The sequence below is a fragment of the Trichechus manatus genome, unplaced genomic scaffold (assembly GCF_000243295.1).
Source record: "Trichechus manatus latirostris isolate Lorelei unplaced genomic scaffold, TriManLat1.0 scaffold00122, whole genome shotgun sequence".
NCBI lineage: Eukaryota > Metazoa > Chordata > Mammalia > Sirenia > Trichechidae > Trichechus > Trichechus manatus.
This window is the reverse complement of record NW_004444058.1, coordinates 5525318-5551511: the sequence shown is the minus strand read 5'-3', so window position 1 is coordinate 5551511 and position 26194 is coordinate 5525318. Positions and strand designations below refer to the sequence as shown.

The window sequence follows — 26194 nt, the reverse complement described above, 5'->3', positions numbered from 1 at the left end:
GGCCATGCTTTCCGGGGTACCTCCAGTCTCAGTCAGACCATTAAGTCTGGTCTTCTTACTAGAATTTGAGTTCTGCACCCCACCTTTCTCCTGCTCCATCCAGGACTCTCTGTTGTGTGCCCTGTCAGGGCGGTCATTGGTGGTAGCTGGGTACCATCTAGTTCTTCTGGTCTCAGGCTGATGAAGTTTCTGGTTTATGGGGACTTTTCTGTCTCTTGGGCTAATACTTTCCTTGTGTCTTTGGTGTTCTTCATTCTCCTTTACTCCAGATGGTTGGGACCAATTGATGCCTATTAGATGGCCACTTGCAAGCTTTTCAGGCCGCGTCTGGGGTCTTAAGAGCCTGCGAGCGGCCGTCTAAGAGGCATCAATTGGTCCCGGGGAGGGGAAAAAAACCAGTAAAAGAGAAAGTTGCTCAGATGTTGAGCGCCCCTTGTAGGTGGGACCCCGTGCTGGACACTGGGGACGCAGTGGGGAGCTTGGCAGAGCTGGCCTCGTCCTCACGGGGCTCAAAGAGGGGAGACGCCAGATAATAAAGTTAATAAATAAGGAAAACTCAGCGCATTAACACAAAGCCACGTGGAAAGGTGTAATGGGAGGGCTGTCCACGAGGTCGCGCCTGGCGGAGTCCAGCGGCTCCTTTGTGGGGCCTCCTGAGCAGAGAGTGGGTGATGGCTGTGATTTTGTCCCTCTGTCTGTGCAGGCCCAGCTGCTGTCCAGGCTGCCTATCCCCGAAGGCCAGGTGATCACAATTAACCCCTCACTGTCCGTGGAGGAGGCAGCGGAGGACTATGCCAAGAAGCTGAGAGAGGTGAGTTCCGAGAAGACCAACGGAGGCCACGCCCACGCACCAGCCACGCCCAGGGTGTTGATTACCTGTAGGTGGCATTGCATGGGGGTTACCCACAGAAACTCCCCTGGGGGCCGTCGGCAGGCCTCGCCCCCTTTGAGTCTTCCTCTCTTGGAAAGCCTCTGCCTTCCCAGAGGCCACAGCCCTACCCTGGGGAGTCCAAGCGGGACTGATGACCTGGTAGTGGGCCTGGGTCCCCACCTTTGCAACAGTTGTGTCCCCAGATCTGTGACGCCTGGCTAGCCCGACAGAACTTTGTAGATTAGAGTGTCTTTTATCACAGGTGAGGCTGAGTGTTCCTTCCTGGGTGTCTTAGTTATCTAGTGCTGCTGTGACAGAAGTGCCACAAGTGGGTGGCATCAAGGAATAGAAATTTATGTTCTCACAGTTCAGGAGGCTGGAAGTCTGAATTCAGCACTGGCTCTAGGGGAAGGCTTTTTCTGTCTGCTGTGGGGGAAGGTCTGTCACTTTTCAGCTTCTGTTCCTCATTTCCTTGGTGATCTCCACATGGCATCTATCTTCCCCCATCTGTGCTTCCTTGCTTCTGTGCCTTATCTCCTACTTTTATGTCTCAAAAGGGATTGGTTTAAGATATACCCTATAGTGATATGGCCTCACTGATGCAGCAAAACCGTATTCCCAAATGGGATCACATTCACAGGTATAGGGTTAGGATTCCAGCACATATTTTGAGGGGAGACAATTCAATCCATAGCACTGGGTTAAAGCCACTTGCGTTTCTCTTTCTGACAACTGTCCCTTGGTGCCCTCTGAGCCCCTCCCTCACACCCTCTCTGCACCGTCCTCTCCCCCACCCAGGCCTTCCAAGGGGACTCCATCCCAGTCTTCGACTTGCTCATCCTAGGGATCGGACCTGATGGCCACACGTGCTCACTCTTCCCAGACCACCCGCTCCTGCAGGTGAGTGTGACGCAGACCCCTTGGAGTCCCAAACCTCAGCTCATTCTCCTGGGGCTGCTGGAGGGAGGGCTGCCTGCTGGGTGGTGCCTAGAGCCAGAGTTTGAGTCAGCCTCTGCCAACCACCAACCTCACTGGGCAACCCAGGACAAGAGGCTGAACCCTCCTGAGCCTCCGTTGTTCACCTGTCTTAAAACGGGAGCCTTGAATCAGCTACCGCGGCTGATTGGGATGGGGGCTGATTGGGATGATTTATGGACCATGCCTGACATGGAGAAAGCGGTCGAGAGCAGAAGAGACTTTGTGCTTCTGTCTCCATCCGGGGTTCCCTCCCACAGGAGAAGGAGAAGATTGTGGCCCCCATCAGTGACTCCCCAAAGCCACCACCTCAGCGTGTCACCCTCACACTTCCCGTGCTGAACGCAGCCCGAACTGTCATCTTCGTGGCAACTGGAGAAGGCAAGGCAGCTGTTCTGAAGGTAATGGCCGAGGGCCCTGTTTCTAAGAAGGTCATGGACACGTGGGCCCTGTTTCTAAGACGGCCATGGGCACATAGGCCCTGTCCCAGGGCCTCAGGGAAGAATATGACCCTGGGTATCATTGTGCTGGAAGCATCGGATCTCGAGATAATTCAGTAATTCTTGGGTCAAAGGGAAGATCAAAGGTGCAATTAGAGGCTATTTAGGAATTAACGATTATGAGATGAAAATTGATGAGATGAGGCCAGAGGTGCCCTCAGAGACAAATGCAGTGTCGATAAACAAAGTTCCATTGACACACAGCCAAGACTATTTGTTCACATATTGCCTACAGCTGCTTTCGGCTACAACGGCAGTGTTGAGTGGTTGTAACGGAGACCAGCTAGTCCGCAGAGCCGAAAATACTATCTGGTCCTTTGAAGAAAAGGTTGGCCGACCCCTGAGTTAAACTGAGAGGTCCCAGGGTGGCGCAGCTACTTTGTGCTCGACCACTAGCCATAAGCTTGGTAGTTCGAGTCCTCCGAGGCACCACAGAAGAAGAACCTGGCAATCTTCTGTAAAGGCTGCAGCCAAGAAAACCCTATGAAACAGTTCTAGTCTGTAACACATGGGGCCGCCAGGAGTCAGAATCGACTCAACAGCAACAGATTTGGGTTTTGGTTTAGAGTTAAAGTGTTGTGTCCCTGCTAGGGCAGCTGGGGAGTCCCGGGGTGGTACAAATGGTTAAGCACTCAACTGCTAGCCAAAAGCTTGGTTTAAACTTGCCCAGAGACGCCTCAGAAGACAGGTCTGGCAATCTGCTTCCAGAAGGTCACAGCTTTGAAAACCCTATGGAACAGTTTTAATCCACACACACAGGGTTGCCATGAGCCAGAATCAACGTGATGGCACCTAACAACAGCAAGGGCAGCTGGAAAGGGTGGTGTCCAGTCTCCAGGGTTTGAGAATCATGTCCATTGGGGTCCTGGGAGCTCTGGGGGCACCGGGTGGGGGGCTGCCACTGGCTCCCACTTCTGACCCCGCTCCTCTCACCACAGCGCATCCTGGAAGACCACGAGGAGAACCCGCTCCCTGCTGCTCTGGTCCAGCCACACACGGGGAAGCTGTGCTGGTTCCTGGATGAGGCGGCCGCCCGCCTGCTGACTGTGCCCTTCGAGAAGCACTCCACGTTGTAGCCCACTGGGCAGACACCACGGTTTGGGACCACGTGTACCCGAGTGGCTAGGGCCTTCTGGGGCTGGGCCCCACTCCCCGCCACACTCCTGACTGTTTGAGCAAAGCCTCGTGGCACTTCCAGAAGCCACGAGGGCCCCGCTGTGGCTCAGCCCACGGGCCGTGGCTTTGAGCAAACTGGATATTAAAAGAAACATTGATTGGAGTCTCATCTGTCTTGTGGTCCTTGGTGGGCGGTAGGCCTGGGGGTGCCCGGGTTGAAGCGCTGACCCTTGACCAGCATGTCTTGTCCCAGCCTGGGCAGGTCTCAGCCTGCCCTCCCTCCCTGGGGGTGGGCACCTCCTGTGAGTGTCCTGGGGCTGCCGGAACAGAGTACACAAACTAGGGGGCTTACAACGGCAGAGATTTATTTTCTCACAAATTGGAAACCAGGTGTCAGCAGGGCCACACTCCCTCTGGAGGCTTCAGGGAAGGATCCTTCCTTGTCTCTTCCAGGCTCTGGTGGCTCCAGGCGGTCCTGGGCCTGTGGCCACATCACTCCAGTGTCTACCTCCGTCCTCATATGGCCGTCTCCTCTCTGTATCTTTTCCTCTTCTGTCTCATTTATAAGAACACTGGCCATTGGACTTAGGGCTCACCCTAAACGCAAGATGATCTCACCTTGAGAACCTTAACTTAATCACACCTGCACAAACCCTATGTCCAAACAAGGTCATGTTCACACGTCCCAGGGATTAGGACATGGATGTATCTTTTTAGGGGACACAACTCCACCCCCTGCATGCCCCCTTGGCCGAGCTTCCACTGCACGCACGGGGTCGGTAGAGACCGCTGCGTCCTGCTGAGCTGTGGGCCTTTTCAGAGCCTTGAATATACCAGAGGTACCTCTCTAGCAGCTGATGGATGCCAGGGCCTCAAAGTCAGGCCCATAGTAGGCTCAGTGGCCCCTGCAGTGCTGAGTGTGGGGTCTGGGGGATGCCCTGCACCCAGCAAGTAACTGCCCTGAGCCGTAGGGGGGAATTGAAACCGCAGAGGGGTGTGGCTCCCCAGATGGGGAGTGAAGCTGAAACCACTGAAAGCCAAGTTTCTGCCAACAGTCTCACTGGGCCCAGAAGTGAAAGTGAGGAAGTAGGACCGAAAACAGGTTGAGAAACAGTGGGCAGGGGTGAGGGGGTAGGAAGGAAAGCAGCATGGGGGTGGGTAACAGGTGGCCATGACCCCCCACCATGGGCAGAGGCAGAGCAGAGGGCTGAGAAGAGGGAAATTGAGATGGGACACTGGGACCCCAGGGAGAGGTCTCCACACAGGGGGATCCCACTGACAGTGCTCCTGTTTCCTGTACCCTTCTCCCCATAGCCCTGAGGGTAAAACCCACCCCCCTCCACATCCAGCCCAGGAGGCCTTGTGTGGCCCCTGTGAGCTTCCACTCACTTCCCTTTCCATCTGCCCCTCAGTCGCCCTGGTCCAGCCCACCCGCCTCCTCGCTGTTCCTGGAACCAGTCACCTTCATTCCCACCTCAGGGCCTTTGCACCTGCCGTGCCCACTGCCTGGAGTTCTCTCTCCTCCAGCTCTTGGCTTGGCGTGGCCCCTCACTTCCTTCAGGTCTTGGTGCAACATCACCATTGGCCCCCACTGAGGTTTCCTCCAGCCCTGAGCCTGCCCCAGGAATTGGCTATACCTTGGCAAGGGTCTTAGGAGCCCCGTCCTACTCTCAGCCAGAGTTGGGGGCTCAGCTGACAGGCCCCGGCTCTAGGGTGACCCTGATACTAAAAGGAGTGTTGTTGTCTCATCTGTCTCATGGTCTTTGGTGGGCAGCGGGCCTGTGCTGCTTATGGCTCCACAAAGCCTGAGAGACCCCCATTGGCTCACGTTGCAGCCTGGAGAGCAGACTCCGTCCCATTCATTCATTCATTCATTCAGCAAAGACTAGGGACTGGAAAAGCAGGTGACGGGGTGGGAGACAGGACTTACCAGCCCCAGTCCGGAGATAGCCACTGTGATGGGGGATGCACTGGCACAGTCGGAGCACAAAGGGCATACCCTACTGGCCAGGGGTGCAGGGATGCTCCCCAAGGGGCTGGCATCCCAGCTAAGGCCTGAGAGGTGAAGACGGGAGACCAGGTACTCAAGGGAGTTGGGGTGTGGTCCAGGTGCCTGCTGCCCAGTCAGGGCGAAGGCCTGGAGGGGACACAGGGCAGACGATGGGGTCTGCAGGGAGCTGCAGGCGGCTGAGGGGCGCAGAAGGAGGGGGTGTGGAGTGAGGAGGCTGGTGTTTCCCCGAGGCTGAGGGGGAGCTGCAGGGGTGCTTGAAGTCAGGGCTGTGGTCAGACCTTGGGTTTGGAGGGTGGGGGGTACAATGGAGATGGGGGGCTGGGGTTGTGGAGAAGGGACCCCCAAGAGACACAAAGTGAAATGAAGAGGAGGTGACTGGTTGGTTGTTCAGGGGGCAGGAAGGAATTCAGGCAAAGCCTCAGTGTCCCCTAGTCCCCGCTCCCTCTCAGGGCCCTCCAGCCCTGCCCTTCAACCAGGACCCCAGTTCCCACTCCCTCTATGCCAGCACTGACCCCGGGGGCTGGGACTCCTGGGGGCTGGTCCAGAGCTGGGTCCTCATCCCTGGCATTGTCCAGCAAGAGGTGAGCACAGTGGGGAAGGGCACCAGGAATTAGATTCCGCCCCCCCCAGCCAGAAAAGGAGCTCTGTTGGTACAACAGTTAAGCGCTCAGCTGCTAACTGAAAGTTGGAAACCACCCAGCAGTGCTGCAGAAGAAAGGTCTGGCAATCTGCTCCCATTAAGATTACAGTCAAGAAAACCCTATGTAGCAGTTCTACTCTGTCACACATGTGGTGGCCATGAGCAGGAATTGACTCCACTGCAGTGGATTTTGTGTGTGTGTGTGTGTGTGTCCCTCCCAACCCCCCTTTCTTGTTCCTACACACCAATGACTGCCGGCTTGTCCTGCCAGATGTCTGCCCTGCATCCCTCAGGCATCCCTCCTATGAGGCCAGATGGACAGCACTTCATCTCCCCAACCTCACCCTGGGCCCCAGCAGAAGGCAGAAACCACCAGCTTGGGGCAGCCTTGGCCCTCAGGGAGCAAGGAGGTGCAGCTGCAGGGGGAGGAGGGAGGAGAGGAGAGAGGAAAGAGGGGCAGCCCCACACCTGGGCCTGCTCTGCCTCTAGACCACGCTGGTCTCCGCAGCGTCCGGGCCTCCCCAGCGCCCTGCTCCTGGCTACCCCTGAGCCGAGGGACCTGGGGCCAAGGGAGTCGCAGGGGTATTGGCCTTTACTCACAGGCGAGCCCAGAGACCTTGGGCCAGGATGGGGGGGCGGCCCTCGAGCCCCCTGGATAAGCGGCAGCAGCAGCACCTGAAGGGTGAGCCGGGCAGGTGATGGGGTGGGAGCTGGGCATGCAGGGTCAGGGCACAGGTTGTCAGACACAGTACAGGTTGATGTAAGTTGTTGCGTCCACTCTGACTCATGGCAACCCCGCTGTGCAGAGTAGAACTGCTCCCTAGGGTTTTCAAGGCTGTGACCTTTCAGAAGCAGATCACTAGGCTTTTCTTCCAAGGCATCTCTGGGTAGGTTTGAACCACCAACCTTCTGGCTAGTAGTCAAGTGCTTAATCATTTGCACCAACCTGGCCCTGTCAATGTGAACTCCAGATAAGCAATGAATAATGTTTTAGTGTAAGCATATCCCATATATTGTATGGGGCATACTTATGCTAAAATATTTATTATTTATCTGAAATTCAAATTTAACTGGTTCCTGTCTTTTGGTTTTTAACCTAATGACCCTATTCAGGGGGTTGGGATGGGGTTGGGGCATAAACCGGGGTGGGGGTGTCCAGGCCCAGTCAGGCCCAGCAATGTGGTCCTCTAGAGAGGCAGGGACAAGCAGGTCCCTCCACATGGTCCCCAGGGACCGAGGCTCAGTTCCCAGTCTGAGATGTGGCTGGGAAGGAGTCAGTGCCTAATGATTCCCTCCGCCCCCCTCCCAGCCCCTGCATGTGGATTGAGCACCTGCTAGGGGCCCCCCACCCTCAGGGGGTCATAATCCAGGAGACGGTGGTCAAGCTGGGGCTGGAGGGGTGCAATGGAGTCAGCACGTAGGACATGTGGGAACAGCATTCCCTTCAGGGGGAACAGCATGTGCAAAGAACAGTCAGACTGCTGAAGTTTGCACCCTGGCCCTGCCCCTACTCTGTGACTGTGGGCAAGTGACTGCCCCTCTCTGGGCCTCATTCTCCCATAATGAGATAGCAACAATACCTACCTCACATGGCCATTGTAAGAATTCAATGAGTTACTTTACCCTGTGTCAGGACTTTTTTTGCCTTTAGTAGCTTAAACAACATAATGATTTGTTTCTCTCTCAGAGATGTGCTGAGGCAGGCAGGCTGGTAAAGTTAGAGCCTGAGCTCCTTCCAACACGAGGCTCTGCCTTGGATGGTTTCAAGGTCACTTTGTGGTGCATGACGGCTGCTGTGGCTCCAGCCATTGGGCCCACATTCCAGGCAGCAGAATAGAAGTAATATACAGTTAAGTGCATATATCTGAAGGGGACAACTTAAAGAACTTTAACACCTGGATAATCACCTTCTACATCAGGATACAGTACACTTCATCACTCTAGAAAGTTCCCTTGTGCTGGGATGGGGTGTTCAAAAGCTTCTGAAATCTAGAAACAGATAGTGGTGATGACTGCACATGATGAATGTAATTAATGTCGCTGAATTGTACATGTAAAACTAGTTGAAATGGCAAATGTTTTGTTATATATATATTTTACCACAAGTGAAAAAAGAAAGCTTGAAAATCTCCCCAGGTAAGTGGCATAAGGAAACTTTCAGGGGCAATGGATCTGCTCATGATCTCAGTTGTGGCAATGGTTTCACGGGTGCATAATTGCATCAAAGTTCATAAAATTGTGCACTTTAAACACAATTGAATGATGTCTATTGTGCATTAAGGAGTCCCTGGGTGGTCCAAGGAGCCCTGGTAGTGCAGTGGATAAGCGTTCAGCTGTTAACCAAAAGGTGGGCAGTTCAAATCCACCTGCTGCTCCCTGGAAACCCTGTGGGGCAGTTCTATAGGGTCGCTAAGAGTCAGAATCAATTGGACAGCAACAGGTTTAGTTTTTTGTTTTGGGGTGGTGCAAATGGTTAAGCGCTTGGCTACTAGTTTGAATCCACCCAGAGTCACTTTGAAAGAAAGGCCTGGCGATCTACTCCTGAAAAATCAGCCATTGAAAACCCTGTGACACACATGGGGTCGCCATGAGTCAGAAGCCTCTTGATGGTCACTGGTTCGATTGGTTGTTGTGCATAAATTACAAGTTAGGCAAGAGACGCCTTAACACCCCACCTCCCCCACCACCCTGTTGCCACCCACGTGCAGGGAAAACTGCAGCGGAGGCTTCTAGGTGAATAGCATTCGGGGCACGTCTTGTTGGTCATTTTTGGGTGCAGGTAGGAGCCCACGGTGGCTTTCCTGTTATCCTGCCCTCTCCCAGGCAGGCCTGCGGGCCCATCCGGCGGCCTCACCATCCTCCTGTTCCCCTGTCCCCTCAGGTCAGGTGGACGCTCTGCTGAAGAACTTCCTGCCGTGCTATCGCAGGCAGCTGGCGGCCTCGGTCCTGTGGCAGATCTCCCGCGAGCTGGGCCCCCAGGAACCCGCCGGTTGCCATCTGTTGCGCAGTAAGGTGAGCGGGAGTAAAGGGGTGGGGGGCGTGGCTGGCTCGTGGGCGTGGCTGGGGTGAAACCGCTAGTGCCAGGCTCCCCTCTGGCCACGCTCCAACGTCCAGACCTTTGCCCTGGCTGGTGGGGCAACTTAAAACATTCATTCATTCATTTTTCTTCTTCTTCTTCTTTTGGCTTATTCAACGTTTTTCACGGATGCGACTTAGTGACACCAATGACACGAATCATACGCAAACCGTCACTAACAATCGTTGCCAAATTTCCCATCACCGTAAACAAACTTATTGCTTCCCAGACAATGACTCCACTTTTCCCTTCCCTGCCGCACTGGTCACCACGAATAAGTTTTGATCTCTGTACATTGCCTGTTTCATATACGTTGGCGGATACAATATTTGCCCTTTTGAGTCTGGCTTCTTTCACTGAGCCTAATGTTTCAGATTTCATCCAGGTTGTAGCAGGTATCAATGCTGTGGGGGCTCTCGGGCAGGCGGCGCAGGGTGGAAGCCTTGTGGGCCTGTGCCTGGCGCTGCTCAGTGGACAAGCTGCACCCAGGGAGGGACGGGCCGTCTGTCCCCTCCGGGCTCCCCCGGGAGCCGCCTTCGCCACCTGCTGACGTTCCCGGTTGGAGGTGCAGTGGGGTCCGTGATGGGAGCTCGGGCTCCAGGTTCTCAGCCCGGTGACCGCCCCATCCTCTTAGGCGGCCTCTGAGGCCACTTCCATTGCGGGGCAGGTCTCTTAAGTGTTTGTTTTCCCGAACATGCTGTGTATTTATTGACCCAGACTCATAGGACCGCTGCTATGTGAGCCCCACTTCCCGGGGCGGGGCCGCGGTGCAGGTGACACCCGGTAACATCTGCAAGCTCTCAAACCAGGGCCCGCTGTAAGGTGCTTAAGAAACGAAGAATCACACGACGCAGCGACCCCAGCCCCACATTTGGTGGCGCCAGGGCAGGCGGGCGCTGTCCGCGCTGTAGGGATCCGGGGGCACCGTCCGCGCCCCGACGCTCGCCGGTCCTTCCTGGCAGAAGCTGCCCCGCGTTCGCGAGCACCGAGGCCCTCTGACCCACCTGCGGGGCAGCCCGCCCCGATGGCAGCCGAGCTTCTGCGTCCTGCGTGGGGACGGCCGGCTGGAGTGGTTTAGCCGCAGGGAGGTGAGTGCGCCGCCCGGGTCCTCCAACTCTGCTCCTCTCCATCCTACCCCGCCCCAGCACGGTTGTGGGGTCCCAGCTCCCAGCATAGCGAGCCCTCACCGCCCTCCAGATCTCTTTTCTCCATCATTTAGTGTGAATTCAGTCCCCTCCCGACTTGAGTGCTTGGCCCAGGATGCCCGACCATCTTGTTGCATGCCCTGTGGCCCGGGTGGGTAAACTGAGGCTCAGGCGGGGAGGGCAGGGACTCACTCGTAGTCACTAGTGAAACCACGTGGAGGCCTTTGCTCATTACTGCAGTGCTGCTTCCCAGCCAGGGAGCTCAGGTGGGTCACTTGCCTCCCTTGGACTCAGTTTCCCCCTCTGTGGAATGAGACACTGATGGCCCATGCCATGGGGCTTTGGGGATTCGATGAGATAATCTCATACACACCTGGGATCAGCTGGGCACACAGGAGGTGCTGGAGGCATAAGAGTTGGGAAGAGGTAGGAGGGAGAACTTCCCCAGTTTCCCAAAACCTTCCCTGGGGTCTAAAGTTGGGTCATGGAAGCCGCAGGTTAGATTCATCCTAAACCTGTTCTTTGGATGCCTTTTGTAGGAATATGAGAATGGGCGCAAGCCTCTTGGCTCTGCAGCTCTGACGGGGTACACAGTCCTGACCTCACGTCCCGAGTACCTCTGCCTGTTGGATGCTCTCTGCCCAGACCCCTCGGGTTAGTCTCCTGGGACCACATGAGGGGAGGCGCCCACCCCAGCACTGCTGATGTTTGGAGGCTCCTTCTCCGTGGTGGGGCCCTCCTGTGCACTGCAGGGTGTTGAGCAGCATCCCTGGCCTCCACCCACTTCCTCAAGTTGTGATAACCAAAAATGTCCCCAGACATCGCCAAGTGTCCCCTGGCGGCAGAACTGCCCCTGGGTGAGGAGACTGCTCTAGAAACACCCACGGCCACTCTTGCCAGGGTGAGAAGGAGAGGTAGGTCACCTGACCAGAATCAAAAGTTGTTGTTGTTAGATGCTGTCGAGTTGATTTTGACTCATAGCGACCTATGTACAACAGAAACGAAATACTGCCCGGTCCTGCACCATCCTCACAATCATTGCTATGTCTGAGCCCATTGTTGCAACCACTGTGTCAGTCCGTCTCATTGAGGGTCTTCCTCTTTTTCACTGACCCTCTACTTTACTAAGCATGATGTCCTTCTCCAGGGACCAATGCCTCCTGATAACAAGTCCAAAGTGCGTGAGACGAAGTCTCATCATCCTCACTTCTAAGGAGAATTCTGGCTGTACTTCTTCCAAGACAAATTTGTTCATTCTTTTGGCAGTTCACGGTATATCCAATATTCTTTACCAACACCATAATTCAAAGGCATCAATTCTTCTTCTTTGGTCTTCTTTATTCATTGTCCAGCTTTCGCATGCATACGAGGTGATTGAAAATACAATGGCTTGGATCAGGCACACCTTAGTCCTCAAAGTGACGTCTTTGCTTTTTAACACTTGAAAGAGGTCTTTTGCAGCAGACTGGCCCAGTGCAATGCATAGTTTGATTTCTTCACTGCTGCTCCCATGGGCATCAATTGTGGATCCAAGTAAAATGAAATCCTTGACAACTTCAATAGTTTCTCCATTTATCATGATGTTGCTTATCGGTCCAGTTGTGAGGATTTTTGTTTTCTTTATGTTGACGTGTAATCTATACCGAAGGCTGTAGTCTTTGGCCTTCATCAGTAAGTGCTTCAATTCCTCTTCACTTTCAGCAACTAGGTTGTGTCATCTGCGTATCACAGGTTGTTAATGAGTCTTCCTTCAATCCTGATGCCCCATTCTTCTTCGTATAGTCCAACTTCTCAGATTATTTGCTCAGCATACAGACTGAATAAGTATGGTGAAAGGATACAACCCTGATGCACACCTTTCCTGATTTTAAACCACGAACTATCCCGGGGTTCTGCTTGAGCTACTGACTCTCGGTCTACGTACAGGTTCTGCCTGAGCACAATTAAGTGTCTGGAATTCCCATTCTTCACAACGTTATCCATAATTTGTTATGATCTACACAATTGAATACCTTTCCATAGTCAATAAAACACAAGTGAACATCTTTCTGGTATTTGCTGCTTTCAGCCAAGATCCATCTGACATTAGCAATGATATCCCTTGTTCCACGTCCTCTTCTGAATCCAGCTTGAGTTTCTTCAGTTCCCTGTCATTGTACTGCTGCAACCGCTTTTGAATGATCTTCAACCAAATTTTACTTGCATGTGATATTAACGATATTGTTTGATAATTTCTACATTCTGTTGGATCACCTTTCTTTGGAATGGGCACAGATATGGATATCTTCCAGTCAATTGGCCGGGCAGCTGTCTTCCAAATTTCTTGGCATAGATAAGTGAGCACCTCCAGCACTGCATCCAAAGTTCACATGGGTGCCAATGAAGGGGAGAATCAGGGAGAGAAGCTCAGCCTTTAATAAGGTCTGGGGGTGAGCACACCTTATTTTGTGGACTTAGAAATACTGGCTACTTTAAAGTAGTCAGTGGGAAACTGGGGGTGTAGGGGTGCGAATTTAGCAGGGAGGTCAGGGAGTCCTCATCTGAATTCCCAGATGTGACGTGTGGGTGGGAAAAGGGAGCACCAGCTAGGGTAAGAACTGCCTCGGGACTGTTCTCTAGGATTTTGCATGAGAGTATGAGCTGATTAGAAGGCAAGCAGGTCTGCTATTTTGAAATAAGTAATATTTAAGCAGAGGCTGGAAGAAAAGGGATGCTGAAACATCATAACATGGAGTTTGAGTTTCTTATGACATGGGGTGGTGAGCAGCACTTACTTCTCCCAGCATCGATGTGTAACAACATGCATGAGATATTGCCCACCAGGGATGTTCCCTGAGCCCTGGTGACCAGAGTTTTTACTGGGAGTCGGTCATGTAGGCATAGCTGGTCATATTTCAGGTGTCTTCCAACCCAAGGGGCTTGTCTTCCAGCACTATATCAGACAATATTCTGTTGTGATCCATAGGGTTTTCATTGGCTCATTTTGGGAATACATCACCAGATCTTTCTTCCTAGTCTGTCTTAGTCTGGAAGGTCCGCTGAAACTTGTCTACCATAGGTGACACTGCTGGTGCTTGAAATACCAGTGGCATAGCTTCCAGCATCACAGCAACAAACAAGCCAGTGCAGTATGACAAACTGACAGACGGTGGACCAAGGATTTGTTGTTGTTAGGTGCCGTTGAATGTGTTCTGACTCATAGCGACCCTACGTACAACAGAACGAAACACTGCCTGGTCCTGCGCCATCCTCACCATTGTTGCTATGCTTGACCCCTTGGTTGCAGCCATTGTGTCAATCCATCTCGTCAAGGATCTTCTTCTTTTTTGCTGACCCTCTACTTTACCAAGCATGATGTCCTTCTCCAGGGACTGATCCCCCCTGATGACATGTGCAAAGTATGTGAGACATAGTCTCGCCACCCTTGCTTCTAAGGAGCATTCTGGCTGTACTTCTTCTAAGACAGATTTGTTCGTTCTTTTGGCAGTCCGTGGTATATTCAATATTCTTCGCCAACACCACAATTCAAAGGCACCAATTCATCTTCGGTCTTCCTTATTCATCATCCTGCTTTCGATATAGGGGACCCCAAATAAATTAACCAAAAATAAATTCACTTGTGTTGTCCTCCCAACTGCTTTAGGTGGTCCATATCACTGTTAACCCCATGTCATGGATTGAATTGTGTCTCCCAAAAGTATGTGTCAACTTGGCTATGCTATGATTCCCGGTATTGTGTGATGATCCTCCATTTTGTGATCTGATGTAATTATCCTCCATTTTGTGATGTGTTTTAAATTCTAGCCTCCCGATGTTAATGAGGCAGGATCAGTTTGGGGTGTATTTTGAGTCACAATCTTGCAAGAGGGTGTGACTCAAGTCACACCCTTGCTTGAGTCACACCTTTTATCTTGCAAGAGATAAAAGGAGAGAGAAGTGAACAGAGAGGGGAGGGACCTCACTACCACCAAGAAAGAAGAGCTGGGAGCAGGGCACGTTCTTTGGGCCCAGGGTCCCTGTGCTAAGAACCTCCTAGACCCAGGGGAAGATTGATGCCAACACACATGGAGATCTCCAAGGAATGCCGGGCCCACAAATGTTGAAAGGAGACAAGGACCTCCCCCAGAGCTGACAGAGAGGGAAAGCCTTCCCCTAGAGCTGGCACACTGAATTTGGACTTCTAGCCTCCTAAACTGTGAGAGAATAAATTTCTGTTTCTTAAAGCCATTCGCTTGTGGTATTTCTGTTATAGCAGCATTAGATAACTAAGACACCCCATTTTACTGGCAGGAAAATTGAAGGCAGAGAGATGAGATAAAAAAGTGTGCCCTAGGCATAGAGCTCCAACCCATCTGTCAGTTTGTGGTACTGTGGTGGTTTTTGTGTTGCTGTGATGCTGGAAGCTATGCCACTGGTATTTCAAATACCAGCAGGGCCATCCATGGTGGACAGGTTTCAGCAGAGCTTCCAAACTAAGACAGACTAGAAAGGCCTGGCTATCTACTTCCAAAAATCAGCCAATGAAAACCTTATAGATCACAATAGAACATCATCCAACTCACTTGCTTTGCACATTGTGATTGTTAAGTTTGTGTACCAACTTGGCTGGGCCACGATTCTCAGTGGTTTGGCAGTTATGATGTAGTTTAGTAGTCATATAATGATGTAATCACCTCCATGATGAGATCGGATATAATGTGATCACCTCCATGATGGGATCTGTTGTGAGTAGCCAATCAGTTGAAAGGCTGTTTCCTTGGGGGTGTAGCCTGCATCCAATATAGGTGGACTTTCTGGCAAGGCTCATGGGTTTTTGCTCTACTCTGGACCCTGCATTCAGCTTGTCAACATTTGACCTCTAGTTCTTGGGACTTGGGCCAGCAGCCTGCAGTCTTACCTGCCAATCTTGGATTCAGCAGCCTTCGCAGCCGTGGGCCAGTAATCATCATCTAACCTGTGGATCTTGGGTTCGCCAGTCCCTGCAGCTATGTGAGTCGGGAGACGCTTGCAGCCTGACCTAGGGACTTAGGACTTTCCAGCCTCTACAACTGCTTGAGCCATTTCTTTGATATAAATCTCTCTATATATTTATACACTTCACTGGTTTTGCTTCTCTAGAGAATCCAGCCTAAGACAGACATATTATTAGGAGGGACCAATCACTGGAGAAGTATATCATGTTTGGTGAAGTAGAGGGTCAGTGAGGATGAGGGAGACCCTTGGTGAGGTGGACTGGCACAGTCGCCACAAAGATGGACTCAAACATGCTGGTGACCTAAAGATGACACACAAGATGGGGCAACATTTCGTTCTGTTGTACATAAGGTCACCACGAGTTGGAGTTAACACAATGGCAGCTGTCTATCTTTTTCTAAGCATAGAGCTAGTAAGTGGTGTGCTGGCTCAAACCCAGGCCTGGCTGACTCCTTCTAGCCATCAGGTGGGGACAACAATCAGGGCTCACATCCCAACTTGGATTGATTGGTGATGTCTGCCCAGGGAGCTGTGTTGAGAAGGATGCTGAGGTTGGGATACAATGCAGGCATGGATTAGGGATGTCTGCTCTGGGCACTTGAGGAAGACAGCCCACAGTTCTCCAGGACTGTGCCCAAGCCTGGTACTGCTGGAATAAGGATAGTGGCAGCAATAATCACTGTGGCTCATGCCATGCCAGGAGCAATGGTCCATGCCAGGGGCAATGGTCCATGCCAGGGGCTGCTATAAGCATTTCATGGACATTTTCTTCTAGTGAATGAATGATGGATTGTAAAGTGAATGAATGAAGGCATGCTAATTTTCTGTCTGCTTTCAGGAGATCCTGCACAGGAAGAGCCTGACCCCCTCCTGGAAATGCCCGCGAGTTTCCCCCTCTTCCTGCAGCACCCCTTTCGCCAGCATCTTTGTTTCTTCACAACCACCAGGCAGGCGCAGCGTGCCTGGAAACTGGCCCTCCAGGGTGGCATCCGGCTTCGGGGCACTGGTGGGTCCTGGGAAGGCCAGGCAGTGGTGCGGCTCAGGCTCTGGGATCGCACGTGCCCCTGCTGGCTGTGGGAACTTCTCCAAACCTCGGCTTCCTTATCTGTCAAATCGGTCGTTAGGGACAGCAGAAGGGGCACTAGGCAGTTAGTTAAGAGTGACCAGGACTGTAATGGGGACAGTGCTGTGGAAGCCCAGCCTAGTGGTCAGGGAGGGTTTCTCCGGGGTTGAAGCTGGGGCCTGAAAAAGATGAGGGGCCAGCCAGGTGAAGAACGGAAACAGGATCTACATTGCATAAACATGCCCAATTGGAGAGGCAGCTGGGGCTCCACTCTTTCTAGGCCCCACGCCACCAGGCCACTCCTCGGAAGGCCCTGCCCACCCCAGGCCCCGCCCCTTTCTCCTGCCCCACCTGCAGCTGCCCACAGGGGGCGCCTTTTCCTACCTGGTAAAAAGGCGTCTTAAGAGCCGGTGGTGGTCCTGGGGGCATGTGTCCCAGCAGAAGACTGTACAAGTCCCGGAGGTGGGCGAGACTCGAGTGTTCAGGGACCTGGTGGGGAGAAGAGGGAGGCGGGGCGGAGGTAGGCGTCCCCTCCGGGTACTAGGGAGCCCCTCAGTCCTGCAGCGCAGCTCGGCCCCCGCTGCCCGGGCCTTCCTGGACGCCGTGCGGCTGTACCGGCAGCACCAAGGCCACTTTGGCGACGACGACGTGAACCTGGGCTCGGACGCCGAGGTAAGTACCACCTTGCGCGCCTGCACCCGGGACACCCAGGCTTCACCTGGCCCGCCAGGCCCCAGCGACCCTCTCTTCCGCAGGTGCTGACCGCGGTGCTGATGCAGGAGCTGCTGCCCGCGTTGTGCTCCCAGACCCCGCCCGGCCTGAGGGGGGTCGGCCGCTCCCGCGCCCGCGCCCGCGCCTGGGCCTGGACCGAGGTAAGGCGGGGTGGGGGACGCGTGGGGAGGGGTTGCTGGTGGGGGAGAGGCAGGCGGGGCTGCCCAGGATCTCCTATCCGCGACTGTCCCCACTTAACTTGCGCCCTGTCTCTCCATCTCCCTGTCTCTGTCTCTCTGTCCCCTCTCTTCGGCTGTCTCCCGCACCCCTGGCCCGTGTGGGTCCTCGCATCCGGTGCCGCAGCTTCTGGACGCAGTTCACGCCGCCGTCCTAGCTGGGGTCTCCGCAGAGCTCCGCGCCTTCCAGCCCGAAAAGGAGGAGCTGCTGGCCACCCTGGAGAGGACGATCCGTCCCGATGTGGACCAGACGCTCCGGCTGCGGGCGCGGGTGGCGAGGAGGCTGCGGGGTGAGGCTGGGGGAGGCCGGGAGGGCGGGGCGGGGTAAGAGGACGAAAGAGGAGGGACCTGGACTGGGGGCGGGGCCAGAAAAAGGATGGGTCTGGGAAGCGGCGGGAGGGTGAGGCAGGGCAGAGGCGGGGCCGAGAAAGAAAGGGAAAGGGGCGAATCTGCGGGAAAAGGAGGGACAGAATCTTGCGAGAACCTGAGGCGAAGAAAGGGAATACAGTTTGGGGGAAGGGATGGGGGAGCGAAAGAAGAGACAGGGCGGGGCAGGAGGGTGAGGCTTGAATGGGGGGAGCTGAGAAACAGGCAACGAGGCTAGGGGCGGAGTCAGAGCTGGGGGCGGGGCTGTGGGAAGGTGGCGGGCTGGAGCGGGGTGTGAGGCCGGGCGGGTGAGGGGCTGAGGGAGGGAGCGCAGGTAGGGGTGGGGCCTGCCCTGGGCTGTCCGGTCAAGACAGTGGACGTACCCCCTTGGTTGAATCCTGGCTCTGTGCCCCGGAGCTGTGAGCCTTTGGGCCGGTCCTCAGTCTCCTCATCTGTAAAACGAGACGGAGACGGGTGCTCAGAGTCTGCGTTCCCGTCCACATTGGCCTGCTGAGCCCAGGCGGCCCCGCCCCGCCATTTGCGGGGCACCTCACGGAGGGGACCCCAGGCCAGTGTATTCTGCCCCCAGCCGAAGTCCAGGGCCCCCTAGAGTCGTGCCTGCGCCAAGAGGTGGATGCACAGCTGGCCCGGGTCACGCAGACGCTGCTGAGCACCATGGGGGCCGCTCTGGCGGCGGTTCGGACCCTCCTCGCACAGGGCATGGACCGCCTGTTTCGCCACCTGCGTGGGAGCCCCTCCGGCGCGCGGTTGCGCAGGGAGGTGAGGTCCAGCGAGCGGGGGCAGTGTGTTACCTTGACAGAAAAGTTGCAGGAGTTTTACATTTTTTTCTGTTTAAAAACCTCTGAAATTTGTTTTAGGCTGCTTTTTACTTTCAGAGGACCTTGGTGCATTCCCCTTGTTCATATTTATTATGGTCATTGGGCACCGTTTAAACGCAGTGGGGCGGGGAAGGAGAGGCATTTTAGCAAAAGCACTCTGGGATCATCTTTCCCTCAAACTCCTCCTCCTCCCAGTCCCCAGGTTCAGCTATGGGGCTACACCCAAAGCCGTGAAATTCTGCCCAGTGCAAGTAAACTCAGTTCATCTGATATTCAACGGGCCTCTTCTATGTGCCAGGCACCACCACGCATCTAGCAGTTTGTGGTACTGTGGTGGCTTGCCTGTTGCTATGATGTTGGAAGCTATGCCACTGGTATTTCAAATACTAGCAGGGTCACCTGTGGTGGATAGGTTTCAGCAGAGCTTCCAGACTAAGAAAGACTAGGAACAAGGACCCGGCCGTCTACTTCTGAAAAAATTGGCCAGTGAAAACCTTATGCATAACAGCAGAACATTGTCTGATATAGTGCCAGAAGATGAGCCCCTCACGTTGGAAGGCACTCAAAATACGACTGGGGAAGAGCTGCCTCCTCAAAATAGAGTACATGTTGTCAGGAGAAACCAGTCCCTGGAGAAGAACCTCATGCTTGGTAAAGTAGAGGGTCAGTGAAAAAAAGGAAGACCCTGAAGTAGATGGACTGACACAGTGGCTGCACCAATGGGCTCAAACATAGCAACGATCGTGAGGTTGACGCAAGACCCAGCAGTGTTTCGTTCTGTCGTACACAGTGTCTCTGTGAGTCGGAACTGACTCCATGGCACCCGACAACAATAACAACAATGTGCCAGGCAACCTTCAATTCATTATTAGACCTCCATTTGATAATCACCTTCTCTAGGAGCTTTCCTTGAATCACTCTGCTACCCCAGCTGCCAGAGCTTCCCACATCACAGCAGTGTTCACGTCCTTCTGTGGTTGTCTGTCTGCAGTCTGTCTCCTCCAACATGACCCTGAGCTCCTTGTGGGCAAAACCTGGATCCGATTACTACATTTCTGTAGCCCCAGGGCCCAGCACAGAGCGGGTATCAGGCCATCGGTATAGGTCCCAGAGGGACTCAGTGTGTCTATTTTCCCGCAGTGGAACCAGCACTGCATCTTATCATTTTTTATTTTTATTTTTTCTCTTTTTACTGTGGTGAAAACATACACACCAACACATCTGCCAGCACAACAACTTCCACATTTACAACTCAGTGACATTGATTACACGTTTCATATTGTGCTACCATTATCACTATCCTCATCTAAAACATTCCACCACCATTAACATAAACTCAGGGCCCGCCAAACAAAAACTCCCCTTTTCGCCCTCCCTCCCATCTCTGGTAACCATGAAGAATCTTTACTTTCTGTATATTTGCTTATTTCCTATAAGTGAGATCATACAGTGTGTGTCCTTTTGCAACTTACTTTGCTCAGCATATTTTCAAGGTTCATTCAGGTTGTAGCCTGCACCAGAACTTCATTCTCTTTATGGCTGAGTAATATTCCATCGTCCGTACAGACCACACTGTGTTTATCTATTCATGTGCTGATGGACATGTGGTTGTTTTCACCTTTTGGCTGTTGTGAAAAATGCTGCAGTGAACACTGCTGGACAGGTATCTGTTTGTGTTCCAGTGTTTGCCTTTTTATAGCCATCTAATGGCCCCAGGAGCTCTGGTGGCACAGTGGTTAAAGTGCTTGTCTGCTAACCAAAAGGTTGACAGTTAGAACCCACCAGTTGCTCCACAGGAGAAATATGTGACAGTCTGCTCCTGTAAAGATTACAACCTTGGAAACCCCATGTGGCAATTCTACTCTGTCCTATAGGGTCACTGGGAGTCGGACTGGCAGTGGGTTTGGTTCAGTTTTTAGAATGGCCCCTGATGGCGCACTCGACTGCTAAGCAAAAGGTTGGCAGTTTAAACCCACCCAGCAGCTCCACAGGAGAAAGGCCTGGTGATCTGCTTCTGTAAAGATTATAGTCATGAAAACCCTATGGGGCAGTTCTACTGTCACATGGGGTCTCTATGAGTCAAAAATCCACTTGATGGCACCTAACAACGACAGCAACAATGGCCCCTTGCACTTACTTGATTTTGCATTCTTTGGTGATGACCTGGGCGTGCCGTGTGTTCGTTTAGGTTTCTACTTCAGTGAATTGGCGGTGGGGTCCTTGGCCCCACTCTTCCATCTGCTGACAGTGTTTTTCTCATCGGCTTTCTCTGGCACACAGGTCTACTCGTTCGGGGAGATGCCGTGGGACCCAGAACTGATGCAGACGTGCTACCGCGAGGCCCGGAGGAAGCAGGAACGCCTGCAGAAGCTGGCTACACCCTTTGGTTTCCTCGGGACTCGGAGCCTGGTGTTTAGGGTCCAAGATCTCACTCAGCAGGTGTGGATGGGTGGGAGCGAGTGCCAGGTGTGTGCTGGGGACATCAGGACACCAAGATGACCAAGAGAGACCTGGCCCTCCCTCCAGCCCCTAGGATCATGAGCTCGTGACCAGGCAGTGACCACGCTGAGTGGGCAGGGCTGTGGTGGGGGATACACAAACAGGATGTGCCCCAAGGAGACACCTAGTCCATCTCCAGGGACAGACGAGCTTCCTGAGGAGGGGCCTTTCACACTGGAACGGCGATGGGAGGAATGGGGGTGGGGCAGGTTCTGGGGAAAGGGAACATCAGGGATTAAGTGCTGGGAGGTGAGAGAGCTTGACTGCATTTGGAAATAATTTAGAGAGGTTGGATTGCAGGTTTTGGTCCCCAGGTGGCGCAAATGGTTTGAGCCGGGCTACTAATCTAAAGGTTGGTGGTTTGAACCCACCTAGTGGTGCTTCAAAAGAAAGTCCTGACGATTTGCTTCTGTAAAGGTTACAGCCAAGAAAACCCTATGGGGCTCAGTTCTACTCTGTAACACATGGGGTTGCCATGAGTCGGAATGAATTCCATGGCAATGGGTTTGGTTTTTTTTGTTTTTTTTGGAGTAGTGGGGGATGGGCTGGTGAGCTGAGCAGGGCAGATCCCACAGGGCCTTAAGCACTGGGCTAAGGAGCCAGCTCTGTCCTGTGGCAATAGGGAGCCACAGCAGATGTGTGAGCAGGGGAGGCTCTATGACCTGATTCATGGCTTAGGAACCTCCACCTGTCATGAGGAGCAGGGGCTGTTGGGGGCAGGAGTGGAAGTGGCAGAAAGGCTAGGGCAGCATCTAGAAGGGAGATGGCAGGGACTGAACCAGGTGGGGTTGCTGGTAGGGAACAAGTAGGGTGTGTTTTGGAGGCCAAGGGGAGGGACATTTTGATGGATGAGGTAGGTGAGGGAGACGGGGATCTAGGAATGTCCAGGGCTGCCCGGCACAGTTGTTCAGTTTGCACACTGCACAATGACGTGGTCTGAGGCGGCTGGACTCCAGCCAGCTCTACACTCACCGGGCCAGGCACCCTGATCCTGAATCCCTTAGAGGGAGAGTGCTTTCCACCAGTGTGCACAGATGCCCCCCGGCTGGACTGAATGCCCCCCCAATGCCAGAGCATGGATTCTGGGGTCACCCAGCCCCTCCTCCCACAGCTCATGGCGGATGCTGCAACCACCTTCCTGCAGCTGGCCGACCAGTGTCTGACGGCAGCCCTGGACTGCCAGCAGGCTGCCAAGCAGCTGGAGAAAGTCAGGGGGCGCGTGCTGAAGGTAAGGCCCACAGGGCACACTGGTGGGGCCTGGGGGGTCCAACGGTGGCTGAAGGGCTGCTCTGGTGTATCCTGCAGAAGTTCGAGTCGGACTGTGGCTCTGCGAAGAGGCAGTTTGTCCGTGAGTGGCTGGTACGCATCTTCCTGCCCTTTGTGTTGGGCCAGCTGGAGCCGGGCCGCAAACTGGTGAGCTAAGGACCGCTGCGCAGGCAGTTGCTCAAGCATGACCGAGCTCAGGGGCCCTGTCTTAGTCATCTAGAGCTGCTGTAATAGAATTACCACGTGTGGTTGCTTTTAAAAAACACAAATTTATTTTCTTAGTTTGTTGTTGTTGCTTATTGTTGTCAAGTCGGCCTCTGACTCATGGTGACCCCCACGCACAACGGGATTGGACCGATGTAATCTGTAGGGTTTTCCCTGGCTAATTTTTTGGAAGTAGATCACCAGCCCTTTCTTCCTAGTCTGTCTTAAGCTGGAAGCACCAGCAACACTCACCATAGCAACACGCAAGCCTCCACTGGCAGACGGGTCTCCCACATGGAAGGCAGGAGTTCTACCGCTGAACGACCACTGCCCCCTTCTCAGAGTTCAGGAGACCAGACGTCCGAATCCGGGGTGCTGGCTTTAGGGGAAGGCTCTCTCCCTGTCCACTGTCAGGGGAAATCCTTGTCTCAGCTTCTTTAGCATTCTTCTCGGAGTTCCCTGGAGATCCCCACGTGGCATCTATCTTCCCCCATTTGAACTTGCTTGTCTCTGTGCCTAATCTGTTCCTTTTGCATCTCAAAGTTGTTGTTGTCAGGTGCCATCAGGTCGGTTCCGACTCATAGTGACCCCGTGTACAGCAGAGCCAAACGCTGCCCAGTCCCTCACCGTCCTCGCAATCGTTGCTATGTTTGAGCCCATTGTTGCAGCCACTGTGTCGATCCATCTCGTTGAGGGTCTTCCTCTTTCTTCGCTGACCCTCTACTTTACCAAGTATGATGTCCTTCTCCAGGGACTGGTCTCTCCTGATAACATGTCCAAAGTATGTGAGATGTAGTCTTGCCATATTTGCTTCTAAGGAGCATTCTGGCTGTGTAGCTCAAATGGGATTAGGTTTAAAACACACCCTACACCGATATGGTCCCATTCACATAACAAAGAAAACTCTCTTTCCAAGTGGGATTATTACATCCACAAGTATGGTGCTGTTAGTTGTCATAGAGTCAATTCCTACCCATGGCGACCCCTGTGTGTCAGAGTAGAGCTGATCTATAGGTTGTCCAATGGCGGTGACCTTCAGAAGCAGATTGCCAGGCCTGTCTTCTGAGGCACCTCTGAGTGAGTTTGAACCGCCAACCGTTTGGCTAGTAGTCGATCGCGTAATTGTGCCTCCCAGGGACTTCTTATCCACAGGTATCTGAATTAGGATTTACAACACATTATTTTTGGAGGACACAATTCAATCTATAACAGACCATTACAGACTTTTGTTTCCTGAGCTCTTGGGCTGGGTCTGGTGGCTCTTCTGGGCTCCCACAATCCCTCTGCTTCCCCCATGAGTGCACTTGTTACCCTGCATCTGCCGTGTGACACCTGGGGTGAGGTCTTATACATCATGTGTCAGCGGGTGACACAGGCTTTGGAGACAATTGAGGAGGCAGATGGGGATTGTGTGAGTGGCTGGGGGGTGCTGAGTGGTTAGGGAGGGTCTCAATGAGAAGATGACACTTGAGAAGGGACCTGAAGGCATGAGCCACATCTGGGAAGGGGGAAAGGGCGTTCAGGGAGCAGGCACAGTGTGTGCAAAGGCCCTGAGGCGGGGCTGTGCCTGGTGTGTTGGAGGAACAGTGAGGAAGGGGATGTGGCTGGAGCAGAGTGATCGAGGAGCAGGGAGATCACAGGGGCTCGGCCACATGGGGCTCAGGGACGGGGGGAAGTCTGACTTAGGTATTCATAGAACTCTGTAGACACAGAGGAAGTGATGGGGGGGTGTCACAGTGGAGACGATCACCCTAGTCCCAATAAGGGGATTTGCTTTTTCTCGTTATTTTACACCATGGATCAGTCAGGTTACAAGAAACAGAACCAATAGAATGTGTGTGTGTGTGTGCGTGTATATATATATAGTCGTTGTTAGGTGCCGTCAAGCCGGTTCCAACTCATAGCAACTCTATATGACAGAGTAGAACTGCCCCATAGTGTTTCCAAGGAGTGGCTGGTGGATTTGAACTGCCGATGTTTTGGTTAGCAGCTGAGCTCTTAACCACTACGCCACCAGGATACATACGTGTATGCAATACATATACTGTAAGTATATCAGGCGTGGATTACCCAATAAGCAAGATAAGCACGGGCTTACTTGTGCTTACTTACTAATCTGTAGTGAACAATTTCACATGTTTTTCATTGTGAAAATACATGAAATTGTTCACTACAGATTAGTAAGTAAGCACAAGTAAATCCGTGCTTACCTTGCTTACTGGATATTCCGTCCCTGTCAGGGATTACAAATTTGAAAAGAGGCTTTGATTTTATCGGAAAGTGCTGTAAGGTTGGGAGAGAAACAGATGACAGCCATACCTAGCAGAAATTTTAATATGGTGAAAAACTGAAATTGTTCACTACGGATGATCTAGTAAGCAAGGTAAGCAGCATGATTACCTTAACCTATTAGATAATCCATCCCTGATGTATATATATGTATATTGTTGTGTTGTTGTTAGGTGCTGTCGAGTCGGTTCCAACTCATAGTGACCCTGTGTACAACAGAACGAAACACTTCCTGCTCCTGCATCATCCTCACAATCATTATCCTTGAGCCCATCGTTGTAGCCACTGTGTCAGTTCATCTCGCTGAGGGTCTTCCTCTCTTTCCCTGCCCCTCTACTTTACCAAGCATGATGTCCTTCTGCAGGGACTGGTCCCTTCTGATAACATGTCCAAAGTATGTGAGACAAAGGTCGCCATCCTTGCCTCCAAGGAGCATCTGGCTATACTTCTTCCAAGACAGATTTGTTGGTTCTTTTGACAGTCCATGGTATATTCAATATTCTTCCCCAACACCATAATTCAAAGGCATCAATTCTTCTTCAGTCTTGCGTATTCATTGTCCAGCTTTAGCATGCATATGAGGAGATTGAAAACACCACAGCTTTAGTCAGGCACACCTTAGTCCTCAAAGTGCTATATTTGCTTTTTAACACTTGAAAGAGGTCTTTTGCAGCAGATTTGCCCAAGGCAATGCGTCGTTTGATTTCTTGACTGCTGCTTCCATGGGTGTTGATTGTGGATCCAATAAAATGAAATCCTTGACAACTTCAATCTTTTCTCCGTTTATCATGATGTTGCTTATTGGTCTAGTTGTGAAGATTTTTGTTTTCTTGATGTTGAAGTGTAATCCCTAGTGAAGGCTGTAGTCCTTGATCTTCGTCAGTAGGTGCTTCAAGTTCTCTTCGCTTTCAGCAAGCAAAGTTGTGTCATCTGCCATCGCAGGTTGCTATGAGTCTTCCTCCAATCCTGGTGCCCTGTTCTTCTTCATACAGTCCAGCTTCTCAGATTATTTGCTCAGCACACGGATTGAATAAGTGTGGTGAAAGGATACAACCTGGAGCACACCTTTCCTCACTTTAAACCACGCAGTACCCCCTTGTTCTGTCTGAATGACTCCCTCTTGGTCTATGTACAGGTTCCTCATGAGCACAATTAAGTGTTCTGGAATTCCCATTCTTTGCAAAATGTTATCCATAATGTATATATATATATGTGTAATGTGGAGTCTCTTGGTGATGCAAGGGGTTTCTGTCCTCAGCTGCTAACGGAAAAGTTGAGGTTCACGTCCACCCAGAGGTGCCTAGGAAGGAAGGCCTGGAGATCTACTTCTGAAAAATCAGCCATTGAAAACCCTATGGAGCATAATTCTAGGTCACCATGAGTTGGAGTTGACTCAATATCAACTGTTTTTTT

General features: G+C 52.7%; 2 protein-coding genes across 2 annotated transcripts in view; both read left to right on the top strand.

The window, feature by feature from the left end:
• The window catches only part of PGLS (6-phosphogluconolactonase), a 7711-nt gene extending 4101 nt beyond the window's left edge, over nt 1–3610 (top strand). Inside the window, exons 2-5 of the mRNA XM_004384402.3 lie at nt 704–811; nt 1670–1771; nt 2107–2247; nt 3285–3610. Of these exons, the coding sequence (XP_004384459.1) occupies nt 704–811; nt 1670–1771; nt 2107–2247; nt 3285–3422 (489 nt within the window). The 3' untranslated portion in view covers nt 3423–3610. The remainder of the gene's footprint in view (nt 1–703; nt 812–1669; nt 1772–2106; nt 2248–3284) is intronic.
• A 3127-nt stretch (nt 3611–6737) lies between these two features.
• The window catches only part of NIBAN3 (niban apoptosis regulator 3), a 26022-nt gene continuing 6565 nt past the window's right edge, over nt 6738–26194 (top strand). The window contains exons 1-12 of the mRNA XM_004384401.2: nt 6738–6795; nt 8995–9125; nt 10152–10277; nt 10874–10988; nt 16147–16314; nt 16928–17043; nt 17127–17243; nt 17446–17608; nt 18274–18464; nt 20804–20962; nt 22134–22250; nt 22328–22435. Of these exons, the coding sequence (XP_004384458.1) occupies nt 6741–6795; nt 8995–9125; nt 10152–10277; nt 10874–10988; nt 16147–16314; nt 16928–17043; nt 17127–17243; nt 17446–17608; nt 18274–18464; nt 20804–20962; nt 22134–22250; nt 22328–22435 (1566 nt within the window). The 5' untranslated portion in view covers nt 6738–6740. The remainder of the gene's footprint in view (nt 6796–8994; nt 9126–10151; nt 10278–10873; nt 10989–16146; nt 16315–16927; nt 17044–17126; nt 17244–17445; nt 17609–18273; nt 18465–20803; nt 20963–22133; nt 22251–22327; nt 22436–26194) is intronic.